Raw genomic sequence first — 16665 nt, 5'->3', positions numbered from 1 at the left:
TTGCGCAAGCGTGTTGTTTACTTCCGTTACATGTGCATGGGGGGCAAATGAGTGTTTTGTAACTTTGACATTGGCTCCCCATTCCCTAAGATGCGTTTGCTTAAATTAAGCTCCGTCCTGCGACAAGGATGTGTAAAGCAGCTGAAACAGGTAAAAGAAGAATTAAAATGTTTGGAAAGACTCGCAATCTGTGGTTTAATATTTAACACCGTGTAAATCATAAGGTTTGGGCACCGGCTCTTTTACCGGTGCTTCATCAGCTGTTGATAATGACAGGATCTAAACACGTTATATACGATGTCAGTAACAAACCATGCCTCATCCTATGTCGCACTGCGTCCGTGGGAGCTCTTTACTGGGCGCACTTACAGTTATACGGATTTCAGTTAGCGCAGTATGGAGGATCGAACTCAATTTGCGGACCAATTTGCTAGTTTGAACCTCAGCTGTGAAAATAAAATTAAGTTAAAAGGAAAGAAACTTCCAACTTTTAGTCCTCCATCCATTTAAAACTAGCTCCCATAACCACCGGATGCCCATCATCTCATGGGGAACCAGTTGAGAACCAGGGGAATCCCCTTGAATTCTCATAATTATGCTTACTCAAACCTTTCACCTTGCAACTTAAATGTGTTTACATATGCAGTTATGTACATCAGTATACAGCCATTATGTTTGCATATTATTTTTGCAACAATTAAGTACAGTTCATGTACCAGTGTTCGCGCAAAAAATTATTAAACACGCAAAACATATTTTGCGTGCATGTTTTGCACGTACAGACAACAAGAATTGTCACAAATAGTTTCACTAGAATATCTTTAATACATGCATGGATTACATAGCAATAACATGATATTTCGCCACGTAAGTCGTTTATGTCTTAGCACTCGACATCATTAGCAGTCATAGGTGTTTTACAGTTGACTATAGGAAAATCTGTTACTTGTGACAATATATTTAGGATAATCTCGCCCAGGATAGCGTCTCTCCTCTTGTTAACTAACTTGCCTGCCAAACCTACGTCACTCATAGGCCATATTATATAATGAAATGAACAAGGGAATAATTAATAACACACACAGGATATCATTGGTTACTGTCAAAGGAATCCCCCCAGAAGTTGTTCATTTCAACCAATCAAAGCCCAGGTTGAAATAATAGTATGATCAGTAATAGGATCGATATGTAAAACTACTATTAACGATCATCGGTAGTGAGCAAGTGATTTCAACACACGGTATAGGCAAACTACCGTTATATAATGATCATACATTATATTCAAACACTGGAACGTAAGTTAAAGCTTATAATTATAATTATTTGTTATGATAATGATGGTATTGTAATGAAAATTTCATACACAAAAGATTTGGACTACATACACATAATTTTTTTCTCTGCACGCACTGGTACAAAACCTGCCGTGAATACTGATGTACTCAAAAAGGTAACAACCCTCAATTTACTAGGCAAATTGTACAATGTACTAATCTCTTCTTGTCATCCATGTTTTATCGTATAAGCGTTACACTTGTGTGTTTATCATCATTTCTTACAGCTATTAATAAGTGTGACTGTGCAACAGAAAAAATAAATAGCCAGTTGAGGTGTAAATAACTTCAATCGAAGGATTAACTGATAATGATTGATTAATTGCTGTTATCTTGCACAGTGGATGTGTCAAAAATGTTCATACATGTAGGTTTTACTGTAGCAGATATAATATACCCATATCTTGGCACCTATGTGAAAACAGTGCACTAAATTCAAGAGATTAGTCTGAAATATGTGGATTGATTGTTCATTGTTGTCTAACTAATTTTATGTATTTAAATTTTTCCTGACTCATTCTATTTACCTCTCTCTCCCTTAATCCAAGATACAGTGGAAACATCGCACCTGTGTGTCTGTCTCTGTGTGTGTGTTACACTTGATGCTTAACGTGAAACTTGATCAGAAGAGTTTCCCAAATTCCTATAAATGTATTTGTACCCAAAGTAGCAGATCCATACCCTACCTCAAAACTAATCCTGAGAGTGGTAATCGCCTCTTACGAAGAGTATGGGTTGCTGAGGACCAATTCCAACCCGGATATTCAGGGTTCAGGGGACAGTGGAGTAGACTAGTGGTTCGTCGCGCTGAAGACACAAAATTTATTCCCCACATGGGTACCAAGTGTAAAGCCCGTTTCTTGTGACCTCTGCCATGTTATTGCTGGAATATTGCTAAAAGCGGCATGAACCCAACTCGCCCACTCCTTAGGTTCAGCAGCCAACAGGCACACAATGCCATATTGCCAAATTATACTGATATACTTTTGGCAGGTCAAACTATCAAATTTGTAAATAAATAAATGTTCAAATTTGGATAAAAATGTGTGACATTTTTATCCATGATTTTTCCAGTGCCCTTATGTTTTAACAGCACTTTTACCCTTATGTATTTTTCAAGAAATGAATTTACACATTTTTGAACAGGTTAAGGATTATCCAATGTCGATGGTTGCACATGCCTGACACTGTTATATGTATTGAGAACGGGTCTAGGACAATTCCCACCCTGACAATTCCCACCTAGGACAATTCCCACCTAGGACAATTCCCACCTAGGACAATTCCCACCCGGACAAGTCCCACCTAGGACAATTCCCACCCGGACAATTCCCACCCAGACAAGTCCCACCTAGGACAATTCCCACCTGGGACAATTCCAACCCGGACAATTCCCATCCGGACAATTCCCACCCCAAAATAAAAATAACAAGAAGAACATAGTTCAGTTTCAACATTTATTCATTTTGACATAAATACCATATAACAATATTCCATATAAACACAAACATGAACTATTACTTTCTTCATGACATACATAAGTTTACAGCAACTTTTCAAATTTTACTGATATTGACATGTTTACATGTTTACTGATATTGACAAGCACTATAGCGTGAACTACTTTCAATTCAAGTTCGCTACATTCTAATGTTGTGGGCAACACTTCAATAAGATCTGGTCAGGCGCGTGTGTGTGATCATGCAGGACACCAGCACACTGGTCGTCGAGAACCTTGATGGACACTCTGCATTGTCCATTACGTCTCAACTCACAGTGGTAGCTGACAACTCCATTCTTCAGATCCTTGTGTCTAACTACCGAAACCCCTTGAAATGAACCTTCTTAACTCCTGTCTGCAACATAACACATAAACTCAATGTTACATCAATGTGAAAAATTCATCAAAGTCAAATTTCTTTAATATCAAAATTTCAATATTTTATCATTTTCAATATAACAATATTTCAAAGCCTGGGTGGGAATTGTCCTCATCATTATAGTGAAAATTACTGGGTGGGAATTGTACTAGGTGGGAATTGTCCGGGTGGCAATTGTCCAGGTGGGAATTGTCCTGCCCCCATTGAGAAGTTACAGGCGTCAGCTCACAAGTTAATAAACATGATATGACTTTGCCATGTTTAAGTTTGTATGAGATGGACAATTGGTTCTTCTTCTTTTTTCAGTTCCAAGCAGTTGCGTATTCCACCAGAAAACTGGGAGTAAGTGACATCTGTGATTTCATCAATCACCTGTAAAATCATAATGTATCTTAGCGATCTTCATATTCACATATACTAATGGGTTTGGTATTTTTCAGGAAAACAGTATAAGGATGATGGTTAATACAGTAAAATATGATCTATTTCACATGTAAATCTGAAGACTAGAAAACTTGAAATGCTGATTTGTTCGTTTACTGTCAATAAGTTCGTCCAAACCTTGCAAAACAGGTCTTGTTCAAATAAACATTATCATGTGACCAGCTGCCGTTTCTCAGTATTTGTCGCATTTTGTGCAGTCAAATAGAAAGGATACTTTAAACAATTGTGAATAGCTAAATGTTGTATTTGTTATCATGGTAACATTGTATATATTAATGTAGGAAGTGCAAGAAGATGTGAGGATGATCAGAAACATTGGAATCTCGGCTCACATCGACTCCCGGGAAGACAACTCTCACGGAACGCCTTCTGTTTTACACAGGCAGACTAGCTGAAATGCACGAGGTAATTGTCTCCCTCATCATAACTAGCTTTCTTATTGTAATTGTTTCATTTAGCATAGTCTCATTCAACATAAAATGTCTCATTCAACATAATAGTCTCATTCAGCTTGTGTCTCATTCACCATATGAGGCGGTGGGGTAGCTTAGTGGTTAAAGCGTTCACTCGTCACGCGCGACAGACTTGAATTAGATTCCCCACATGGGTACAGTGTGTGAAGCCCATTTCTGGTGTTCCCTGCCATGATATTGCTGGAATATTGCTAAAAGCGGCGTAAACCCAAACTCACTCATTCACCATATGTTAATTGTCGCATTCAACAAACTTGTTTCATTGACTGCCGAATTGAGTTAGGTCATTCACATGAGAACAATAAACATGCATGTCTCTTCTACATGTTCTAGTTTTGACTGTTACCTTTCATTGACCTTGACCTTGTCAGGTGAAGGGGAAGGATGAAGTGGGTGCCAAGATGGACTTCATGGAGCTGGAGCGTCAGAGAGGCATCACAATCCAGTCGTCGGCCACCTACATCATGTGGAGGGACCACAACGTCAACATCATCGACACTCCAGGTGATACAGCAACTACTTCCAGGTCTCCGTACCACGACAATCTTAGTGCAGTGATGATTGTAGGGCTATGTTTAAGTATAGGCGTTAGAATCACCTTAACACAAAGATTGTCTTGTGGATTGCAGATATTTACCTCAAGTACTGTATTTGAGATTCCGTGGGACTCATACTCTAAATTTTCAGGGGTCCTGGACTACAAAATGGGGGTCCCAGACACTTAAATATTATTATTAATACTAGGTTGTAATATTGTTGTAATTCAGTTACTGTTATTTTTTTGTGTATCATCACATTACAGTAATTAAATTGCAAATGATACCATAACCCGGCTAGGAGCAGACTCAGTGATAACTTAGTGTTACTTGATCGACATTTCAAAAAAAGTATTTGGACTTTTTCTGCGTCCCCATTGATGCGCTAATTATTTTCTTTGCTTCTGTTGTCAATTTTTATGTGTATAGGATGCAGGAATTCAACGTCTTGTAAATCCCTGGGAATGCATCCGAGGTGATGGGAACCACCATAGTGGTGTGGTGGATTGAGTCTCTGCCTGAAAGTTGAAGGCGGAGGTTCGATCCCTGTACCAAAAATGTTAATTGACATCATTAAGGTGCTTAGCATTGAGGAGATCAAAGAAGGATTGGGTGACTATGAGCATGCATAATATGTTTGAGAGGGATGTCTGTGTAACACTACGATATGGTGTATTCAGCGTTTAAAATTCCCGCCTGCGCAACCGTCCGGAACGGTTTATTTTCATCTCGGACGGTCAAATTTCAAAAGTAGCCTGTCCGGTTGTCTGATAGATATCTTTACCCCTAACAGTAAATATTTCATAATATCAGACAGGTTCTCTTGTTGTCAGTTTGAGGTGTTTACGGTATTATGGAAATTATGTTAAACTACTTACGATTGGACAGTTCATGCTACGATAAACAATTATAACACGTGTAATTTCAGTTTATTTTTGAAAACCGGACAGGCAAGTTTGTATCCCGGACTGGTAATGTTTTAGAGTTTGACGTCACCTCAACACCATTTCACAGGTATAGCAAAATAGCGAATCCAGATCTGGGTGCCGTAGTACAAAGCGATCTTAGCACTAAGGTGACCATAACTCCCGTACCTTAACATAGACTTAACAATTTATAACATAGTCTTAGCACTAAGGTTGTGTTGTACAACAGCACCCAGAAGAGTTCCCTAATACCTCATGCTCATCATATGAGCTGATTAACATTAGTACCTGGTGGTCTGGTTCAGTCACATGGATGACTGTGTGCAACAAGTTCGCCTGCTTTCGCTCAGTGTCATTCTGTCACCGGTTTCTGTGGTCAATACGATATGTTCTCAGACACCATTTGAGTTTAATGTGCTATAAAATATGTGAGATCAAACACCAGGTTCGTAATTGGATACAAAATTGAAAAAAACTAGATGTGTCTTAGGTGGTGCTATGCTGGTGTTGTCTGAAGCTAGATTCTCATAGGCATGATTTTGTATGCAAGTCATGTGAAGGAATGCGTGCGCTCACCCTGCATCTCCCAGATGGCACTGTGCTTGTGCTGTGTGGAACCAGTGTCTCTCACAAACTCTCATGGATGTGATTTTGTTGCAGGTCACGTGGACTTTACCGTGGAGGTGGAGCGAGCGCTGCGTGTCCTAGATGGCGCTGTGCTGGTGTTGTGTGGTGTTGGTGGTGTCCAGAGTCAGACATTCACCGTCAACAGACAAATGAAGCGCTACAATGTTCCCTGTCTGGCATTTATCAACAAACTAGACAGAACAGGGGCAAACCCAAACCGTGTCCTCTCTCAGTTGAGGTGAGTATGTGAAGAGGGCTGCCTACCTAATAGTTTCTGTACCTATATCTCTGCACTGCATCCTGTCAACAATTTAGATTTTGACTATCTCAAGACGAGCCACAAGCGGTTCCATGGTGTTGTCAAATTAGATGCTTGTTCCAGGATATCCCTCACTAACTATCTTGCCATAATGTACTTGCATTATTATCCTACAAAAACTGCATACCCGTGAAGGTCCGGGTAAGAATATTGATCTTCAGTAACACATGCTTGTCATAAGAGGCAACTAACAGACTCGCTGACTTGGTTGACACATGTCATCGGTTTCCAATTGCGCAGATTGATGCTCATGATGTTGATCACTGGATTGTGAGTGTATATTTACGTCCGCTTCGTGAACTTCAAGGGATTCAAGTGTTTCCACTACCATTCGAAAAGAAAAGGGAGATAAGCAAAAGATCATGAATCAGGAAAAGTATAAAAATATCTATTTTACTTGAAAAATTACATATTGTCATTGTTACCATGGTTACAGGTCTAAGCTGAACCACAATGCAGCGTTCCTCCAACTGCCTATAGGACTGGAGGCCAACCAGAAAGGAGTGGTTGATCTCATACACCAGAAAGCTATATATTTTGGGGACCCTCAGGGGTAAGTGCATTATCGAAACATTCATTCGTTCGTTCGTTCGTTCGTTCATTCGACCTGTGAAGGTCTGGGTTAGAATATTGGCCTTCAGTAACCCATGCTTGTCGTAAGAGGTGACTAACGGGATCGGGTGGTCAGACTTGCTGACTTGGTTGACACATGTCATCGTATCCCAGTTGTGTAGATCGATGTTCATGCTGTTGATCACTGGATGTCTGGTCCAGACTCGATTATTTTACAGACCGCCGCCATATAGCTGGAATATTGCTGAGTGCGCTGTAAAACTAAACTCACTCACGCTACAAGTTTTACCCGTGAGGCTATTGGTTATATTTTGTCTCCAACAAACCAACTAACAGAGTCAGTTGGTCAGACTCACTGGGGGCGTAAAACTCAACTCACTCACTCACTCATCCCAACTTCTGGATCACATGTCAGATTGGTATGAAAGATTTCCCTTTTCATGCACAGGGGTATATATGACAAGTAGCGAAATATGTGACACTGTAGCGATAACCACCACTGACAACAAGAATTTGTCAGACGGACCCTCAGATGTTTTTTGACGATCCCTATCTGACATGCATCTACAAGCTACCTGGCGATATTCAGAGAAAGCATCGTGTTCGAGGCCAACACAAAAAGTGCAACGTTGAGACCAATCAGAACGACCTAAACAATCTACACATAAAGCATGTGGATCTGCCGCCGAGAAATTACTGTTACAATTGTCACAATGTTTGCGCTTCTTAGAACCATTACGATTCGATTTACCCATCTTGAAACAACAATCAAACTTTCTTAGAGACAAGCACACGTCCACACGACATAGCGACTAGAAAGAGAATGACAGGCACAGGTGGTCACATGATCATCTGAGCGAGCTGCTGCGCTTATGCAAATTTTTCCTTATCCTGACTCATGCTCTTTTGCTTGTCCCCTTCCTCTTGCAACATAGTGGAACACTTGTATCTCCTTAATTGAAGCTCCTTCAATGTAAAATCACTAATTGGTACTCACCCAAGAGTTGCCTCCCCTGCATAGCCAAGCGGAACAGGTGTCGCCACCCTCTGGCCTCATGCTTCACTCTCTCTCCTTCTTAGCCCAGTGAGCAGGATGTGAGAGCGCCTGTGTCTCCTTACACACTATATCCTTTGGTTTTCTTAGTTAGTTACCTCTTATAGTTTACTATAAAGGTATAGCTAGTATCCTTCATTAATTTGCATTGATAATTAATCGTTATTTCTACTGTTTATTCCGTTGAGTTAAGTGATTGTTCAGCTAGTATTACGTTGATGAAAAACTGTACTATTTGTAGATTACGTTTTTCGCTGCGGATCCGCATGTAGTATGCCCTAGTTGTACTACGCCTTGTGCGTTTGATTCACGTTGCAGTTACTGCATTAATTTAACCAATTCTGCCTTTAATAAATACCATCTTTGCGTCTTGAGGCGTGTTGCAGATAGGTCACACAAACTAGGTGTAGACATGGCGATACATCCAGTTCCCATCCAGTCAGCTGCTGTCGAGCGATCCCCTCCCGTCTGGTGTTCTGCTTGAGACCCCATCGGAAGAGGGACGTGGGATGCAGTCCGTCACCTCTAAGAAGCGACCGGCCTCCCCAGACATCCCGTCATCGCAGATAAAGTCCAAGAGGGCCTCAACGTCTTCTCAACGCAGACTTCGTACCCCCAGGGCAGCGTCATCCTCCAAAGGGAAATCTACGAAGTCATCGAGAACTTTCTCAGCAGAGATCGTTCCAGCAGCAGAATTGGGCCTCTACGATGATCAACCAATCATCATACCCGACATACGCCACAAGAAGCGACCAGTGACAGCGACAGTGACTTCAGCAGAGATCACCATGCAGCCTGATGCCTCTACACTGATGTCAGACGAGATCGCGGAGGGCCCCACCGCTATCAGCGCAGAGAGGGCACCATCTACTACGCCGCCAGATCATCCCAGGCGATCTAATGAAGCAGATCATGATCATGATGGAAGGCCACTACAGACTGGAGAAGCAGCCATCCCAGGGTCGAGGCCGCCGAAGGCTCCAGCGTGAACAGCACCCCAGAGGCACCCCCAGTCAGCGTAGCAGCCACGGCGATGCAGCCTTCGCGAAGGAAGTCACAGACCACCTCCACGAAGGACCCAGATGTACAGCCTTCGCGAAGGCCTTCGCGGGGGAAAGATCATCACCCTCTTCGGCGTCATACTCAGATCACGGGAATCTGATCATCAGACCTCACGGAAGCCTTCGCGAAGGTCATATCACCGTTCCCCAGGACCGGGCCTTGAGGAAGCTTAGCGAAGCGTTCGCGAAGGACACCTGAACCCAGATCGTCATCATCATCTAAAAGGACATCGAGGGACTACACAAGAGCTTGGCGAAGCTACCAACAGTCCCCTCATAGGTCGCCAGAAGATCAACCTATCGATGTAGATCACCAAGGCGATCGCCTCGCCGATCACCATGCCGATCTCCGCATTACATCACCACGTCGATCACCTCACAGGTCTGCACATAAGCCTACAACTAGATCTCCACAAGCGTCAAAGCGATATAGAGATAGAGCCACACAGTCCTACATCAGAAGAGCAACAACCTCTCATTTATGATGATGGAATGGAAGATGATGGAGGAATTATTTTCTCAGATGCAGAGATAAGATATTGGATGGTCAATAATCTAGATCTCTCATCACCTTCAAGAGTGGCAATTCGAGCGCAGACTTATCTGATGAAAGAAGGCGATGCAGATGCTATTACACTACCCCCAATCGACCCGATTGCAGTGGCGTACCACAGAACCTAGATACAGCATTCAACAAAGCCACGAAGGTTCAAACACCACATCTGCCAAACTTTCCGCCAAGAAGTTCTCCACGCATAATATGGACCCCTTCTTCAAGGCATAAGACATCGATGAGAACTACAAGCTGATCTCCGATGCCAAGAACAAGTACTACAAGATTGATGATCGAAAATTGGTTCAGATAGAAACCATGGCGAGTATGTTCTTTGGTCTAAATAGATCTAGAACAATAAATGAGACACTTATCACCAGATTTCGTAACCGACCTCTGAAGATGATAGAATGATTTACTCGGCCCTACTGATGCAAAGAAGGACCAGCAGTTCTTAACAGATCATCTCCGTCTGTCTCAGCAGCACTGACCTTAGCTTCGTCGTCAAGGCCTCCTCGCTTCCTGCAACTGGGGTGAGAACTTTACGGCTCCACTATATACAGCCCGTGGTCTTCCCCATCCATCTTTGGCGGAGGAATAGACAAAGTCTCCAAGGAAGTCACCAAGGATTCCAGAGAAGTCCTGATGATTAAATCGATGGACAAGCTAGCCAGTGTCATTCGACAGACTTCACAAAGATACTCAGGAGATCTAAATTCACGGGCCTACAAAGAGCAAGAGACAGGAAGATAGCCAGTTCAGGGGAAGAGATTCTTTTAAATTAAGCCCATATGGCAACTATAGAGGAGGGTCAGGAAGAGGCAGGACACCAGAGGTTCCCGCAACTATAAGCGCTGAAAGACAGGTTCGAACGACTGGAGTCTTCCACCCCAGCCGTTCCAGTACAACCGTCACAAGTGGGTGGGCGTCTCCAACTACACTGGGAAAACTGGGGAATACTTCAAGACACCTATGTCTCCAACATTCTTCAACGCGGATTTCGTATCCCACTACAGGCCAAGCCTCCACTAACAGTCAACCCTCCCAAGTTCGAGGTACAGGCACAGCAACTACTAAAGTTAAGAGAGGCTGTTACATTACTCCTAACCAAGCAGGCCATAGAAGTAATAGATCAAGGAAACATCGAACCAGGTTTCTACTCCCCAGTTTTCCTAGTACCCAAGAAAAACTCCAAGGAGAAATACAGACTCATTTACAACATGAGCTTCTTCAATAAGACTTATCTACGCAGACCACCGAAGTTCCACATGATACATCTACCGCAGTTACGGTACATGATTCGTCCCATGGACTACATGGGCAGTATAGATCTACAAGATGCCTATCTGCACATCCCTATACATCCCGAATCCAGGAAATACCTACGGTTTACTCTAGACGGGTTACATTACCAGTGGAAAGTACTCCCATTCGGAATAACATCAGCCCCATGGTTATTCACGAGGATAACAAAACCGATTGTCACCTATCTACATCGTCAAGGGCTACGCAGTGCGTTCTTCCTCGACGACGGGATACAAGTAGATCAAGATCCACAGCATCTCAAACTACAGTTAAACTACATCATAAAGCTACTAACACAGCTGGGATGGTTAGTAAACTTACACAAGTCGGACCTAGTACCATCGCAAGATCTGCAATTCCTAGGCATTCGATTTATCACCCATCTCAACCGTATAGTCGTACCAGAAGACCGTTGGCTCAAGATCCAACAGATCATTCCTCCAGCCCTACTCTCTCCGCTACCACTTCGACAATGGCAGAGTTTACTAGGTCTTCTAACATCAGCCCAAGACTTGACAGTCAGAGGCAGATTACAGTTACGTCCCTTACAGGTCTTCATCAACACACATCTCGACGACCTACAACCATTCAGTCTACCGGAACATCTCAGACCTCATCTACTATGGTGGACCAAGAAATCGAATGTCTGCGAAGGGATCTGTTTAGCAGAGCAGGAATTCAAAACCCATCTATATGTAGACGCGTGTCGGCTCCAAGGTTGGGGAGCTCATCTCACCAACCAGACGGCATCAGGGTTATGGAATCAGCTAGAAAGCAAGCTCCACATAAACTCATTAGAGATGAAAGCTGTAATCAACGCCATAAGACATTGGAGCAACATTCTACAGAATGCGCACCTGATGATACATACCGACAACTCGACAGTGGCGTTCTATGTGAACAGGCAAGGCTCAACGAGATCGCCGAACCTTTTGACTTTAACCTTTCAACTGTTCGAATTAATCCAAGATCTAAATCTACATGTCAAAGCATGCCACATTCCCGGAGCCAGGAATATACTAGCAGACGCACTCTCTCGGCCACATCTACCGTCGCCGACAGAATGGATGCTCAATACAGAGATATTTGCACAGATAATCAAGCAAATAGGAGCGCCGCTAGTAGATCTATTAAGCCACAAGATTCAACAATCAACTACCGACATTCGTATCACCAGTTCCAGACCCACAAGCATGGGCAACGGACGCTCTAAGCATATCATGGGAAGGCCTCAATGCGTACGCGTTTCCGCCCCCAGCAATAATACCTCAAGTATTACAGAAAATCAGCCAAACACAGAGCCTACAACTCATTTTGGTCGCGCCCTACTGGCCAGCCAGAACGTGGTTTCCGCTCTAATACAAAGAAATCGGACAACCGGCACTAGAGCTACCCAAGCTCAAAGCTGTTAATACATCCACACACCAACAGGTGCACAGAAACCCAGAAGTATTCAAACTTCACGTTATGGACTGTATTAAAATGTGTTTAAACAAGAGAGGATATTCTACCAGGGCGGCAAAAGCGGTCACGCTTGCCTTACTACGATACTCAACGCGTAACGTGTACCGGTACGACGACAAGTGGCACAGTTTCGAAAATTATGCAGCAAACAAGGGTTTTACAGCAAGAGATGCTACGCATCCTCAAGTGGCAGACTATTTGTGTTACTTACGGCAAAACAAACATTTAAAAGGCTCGACATTGTCAACATATCTTGCCGCGCTTAGTTCTGTGATTTCTATGAGAACGGGTGTTAAATTGACAAAAACACCAGAGTTACTGGCCTTACTACGTGCTTTCCGATTGGAGGACCAAATGCGGAAGTTCCACGCCCCAGCTTGGGATCTGAATGTAGTGCTACAACACCTCACAAGTGAGGATTATGAACCATTGGAATTGACAACCTTTGAATTTCTCTCACAGAAAACAATTTTCCTGTTATCGCTAGCCACGGCAGCCAGAATATCTGAAATTCACGCTCTAGATTATGAGAGGATACAGTTTGATGACAATCAAAACACAGCGCACCTGGGATTAAGATGGGATTTCATCGCCAAAAATCAACTACTAGGACAACCAGACAGGTTATTTCACGTCCCTGCGCTATCCTCGATTCTCGGATCTCAAGATACACTGGACTTATCTCTATGCCCAGTACGAGCTCTCAAAATCTATTTACGTCGTTCCAAAACAAAGGCGAAGATCGCTCAGAAGATTGTTCATCCGTTATAAGCCTACTAATCAGACAGAAGTCTCTCGTACCACCATATCTATATGGATAAGAACTGTCATTCTACGCGCCTACAAGGCAGCAGGACTGGACCCTCCAACAGCATCAAATCCACATGAAATCAGGGCATTGGCCTCCACCCTCGCCCTTCACGGTAACTGTTCATTGAATACAATTATGGAAGGATGCTTCTGGAAATCTAACATGGTGTTTGCTAATCACTATCTGAGAGATATCACCACCGAGGACGTCTCTGGCATTCACCATTTCGGTCCTTTGGTCCTCGCTCAGCAACTGACAGTCCCTCGTAGGCGTTAATATTCACCCCCACGAGATTATTATGTATATTATACATACATTATTTAGCTTATAACTCCACGGAGTTCTAGGGCTATGTATATATTTAGCTTAGGTTATTCAACCTTAAGCTCATACTGAGTTTTATGTTCAGTTGTACAGCTTCTCTATCAGAGTAGCTTATTATATCTATAATTTGGTATATCAGTCTATTAGTAATGTAATACCCCAGTTATGGTATATATAACCTATGGCTTATTATAAAGGAAATATCCTAAGTCAATGCCTTTATGAAGTTCCCGCAGGGGTTATTACAGTATAAGTTATTTAAATCACTAATTATTAATCCAAAGTATTCTGTTTATGCCCACCACCACTCCGGTGGATTCTACAAGCAAAAGAGCATGAGTCAGGATAAGGAAAAATATGTAATTTTTGAGTAAAATTGATATTTTATACTTATCCTGACTCATGAGGTTAGCCCCTCCCATCCTCCCCACATAACACTTTGGATTTCCCTGTAAATTCAAGTGTTGGGCTCACAAAATCAGGAGAGAGTGAAGCATGAGGCCAGAGGGTGGCGACACCTGTTCCCGCGCTTGCGGCAGGGGAGGCAACTCTTGGGTGAGTACCAATTAGTGATTTTACATTGAAGGGAGCTTCAATTAAGGAGATACAAGTGTTCCACTATGTTCGCAAGAGGAAGGGGACAAGCAAAAGAGCATGAGTCAGGATAAGTATAAAATATCAATTTTACTCAAAAAATTACATTTTATAGTAAAATTTTCAATATTGACAGGAAGAGGTTTCAATTTGCACAGTTTTATGTGAAAATGTGTTATTTTTACCATGATAAATGATTTGTGTCCAGTTCATTATGCTTTGAACTGTTACCTTTATTTCAGAATACTTGTAAATGTTTGGTAGTAGTGTCATGAGGGTTATGTTGTGTTTCAGAATAAATGTCTACGAGGATGAGATTCCAGCCGAGATGAGGGCGGAAGCAACAGACCGCAGACAGGAGATGATTGGTCAGTTGTAATACATGGAAATAGACTGCATTATGTGAATCGCCTCACATCACGCTTTCAATTAATGTGTTACCTCACCTGTACCACGTCACACGTTGAAGCTAGGGGTGAAACAGTATGCTCTTACAACGGTACGCAAGGCCTTCGGTTCGGTCCGTTTCGGTTCGGTATATGATAACTTACTTCCGGGCAAATAGCGGCCATCCAGGAGAGAATTTCGATTTCTAGACATTATAAAAAAAGTATAAAAAGGTTAATAAGATGACTGTACAAAAAACGAAAATACCGCTTTTTTTACTGCATTACGGTATACCGAACTGAAGGTAAAATACCGCGGTTCTACTAATACCGCGGTATACCGTTTCATCCCTAGTTGAAGCACTATGGCAGCAACTCTGGACTAGAGTGGGCATACATGCTTGACATCACCCTCTCCTGAAACTAGATCTTATGAAGCTCAAATTACTATGGTGTCGGTCAAACAATACCATACCTGTGCCCACACACCATGATGGTAATTGTCAAGGTCCTGCATCGCTTCAGACCATCTGGAGGCTGACACACAGTGATATGATCAAAATACTGATCAAAGCAGAATTTAAACAGTCACACGTAAATTTACATACATATGCACACGTGTCAGTTATAATCCATGGTCAGCGGTGGTGGGGTAGCCTAGTGGTTAAAACATTCACTCATCACACGGAAAACCTGTGTTTGATTCCCCACATTTCTGGTGATATTGCTGGAATAATGTTAATAGCGGCAAAAACATAAGCACACATGTCAGTTATAATGCATGGACAAAGTGGTCAACATCTGACTAGGACAGCCTTCTTGTACATTCAGATGACAGGCAGGGATATAGGCGATGATGTACTAAGTGTGGATAACACCAACTCACTCATCTCCTATCGCGTCATACCAAAAGACGTTAAAATATGGTACTTGTTGGTCCCTGCCTGGCTCTCGGCATTAATGGGTACAACAATGACTGGTCGGCTCGGAGTCAATATAATGTGTCTGAGTGGGGTATTCATGCTTCACTGCAGCATGGTATCTCAGTGGGCTAGCACTATAAAACCAGCTTCAGTCTGGGCTAGTACAAGCAGCCGCACATATACACGCATGCACATCGTCATATGAGCGAAATATTCTCCAGCGCGACGTTAAACCCAATTTCACCTCACCTCACCAACTCACTCACTCACACTTCTACTTCAGAACACATCGCTAACGTGGACGAGAATCTGGGTGAGATGTTTCTGCAGGAGAAGACACCGACAGAAATTGAGATACAGGTGAGACCAAGTCTCTAGGACTTAATGGCAGTTTAAGACTGCTAATTAAAGTGACCGATTCACGGCGTATGAATACAACAAACTCGTTGACCCTATTGTTTGTAAACAAACATGTCGGACATCGGCAATTTCTATCTCGGCAGAATCTTTGGTGTTTTGAAAGTAAAAAAGCGAATGGTTTGAAGAAGAATTTCTTGGCCCTAATCCCAGTGAAGAAACTACGAAGCTGGAAAATCCGTCAGCTGCGCAAAAGCGGCAGTATATTAAAGCCGGGTCCAGATCTATGTGTGTTGACATTGACAACACACGTCGGCCCTGACCCTGACACGTTCTAGCCTGACCGCTTCTGTCCCGGCCGTAATGCCCAGTCCTTCCACTTCCAGTGTCCATGTATCCCACATAAAACGTGGCATGTCAGGTCTTTTCCAAATTGGGAATACCGGTAGTAGGGTGGTTATCAACAATTATTTCCGTAAATAAAGTTAGCTGCGACTGAACTTAGCAAGTTCACGGCTTGAATTTTGGCCGAGTCGATTGTCATACAGTAGGGGAGATCAATAATTCGCTTGAGAAAAATCAAATAATTGTATTTGCTCACAGTATAAACCGTATTTTTTTTTATTTCTGTGTGTTACTTGTTACAAATACAAACATACTGGTTCCTGAAATAAAGCATTATATATGTTGTTGAAAATGTCTTACTTTGTTCATTACACAA

The 16665-nt window shown here is 42.5% G+C and overlaps 1 protein-coding gene across 1 annotated transcript in view; it reads left to right on the top strand.

Annotated features, from left to right (window-relative positions):
• The first annotated feature begins 20 nt into the window (after window positions 1-20).
• Window positions 21-16665, top strand: part of LOC124277040 (elongation factor G, mitochondrial-like) — a 34052-nt gene continuing 17407 nt past the window's right edge. The window contains 9 exon segments of the mRNA XM_046712694.1: window positions 21-150; window positions 3521-3556; window positions 3940-3999; window positions 4001-4063; window positions 4503-4635; window positions 6254-6458; window positions 6976-7092; window positions 14573-14646; window positions 15871-15947. Of these exon segments, the coding sequence (XP_046568650.1) occupies window positions 91-150; window positions 3521-3556; window positions 3940-3999; window positions 4001-4063; window positions 4503-4635; window positions 6254-6458; window positions 6976-7092; window positions 14573-14646; window positions 15871-15947 (825 nt within the window). The 5' untranslated portion in view covers window positions 21-90.

The sequence above is a fragment of the Haliotis rubra genome, unplaced genomic scaffold (assembly GCF_003918875.1).
Source record: "Haliotis rubra isolate DU_JTF1 unplaced genomic scaffold, ASM391887v1 Scf217, whole genome shotgun sequence".
NCBI lineage: Eukaryota > Metazoa > Mollusca > Gastropoda > Lepetellida > Haliotidae > Haliotis > Haliotis rubra.
This window is presented reverse-complemented; position numbering and strand designations above follow the sequence as displayed.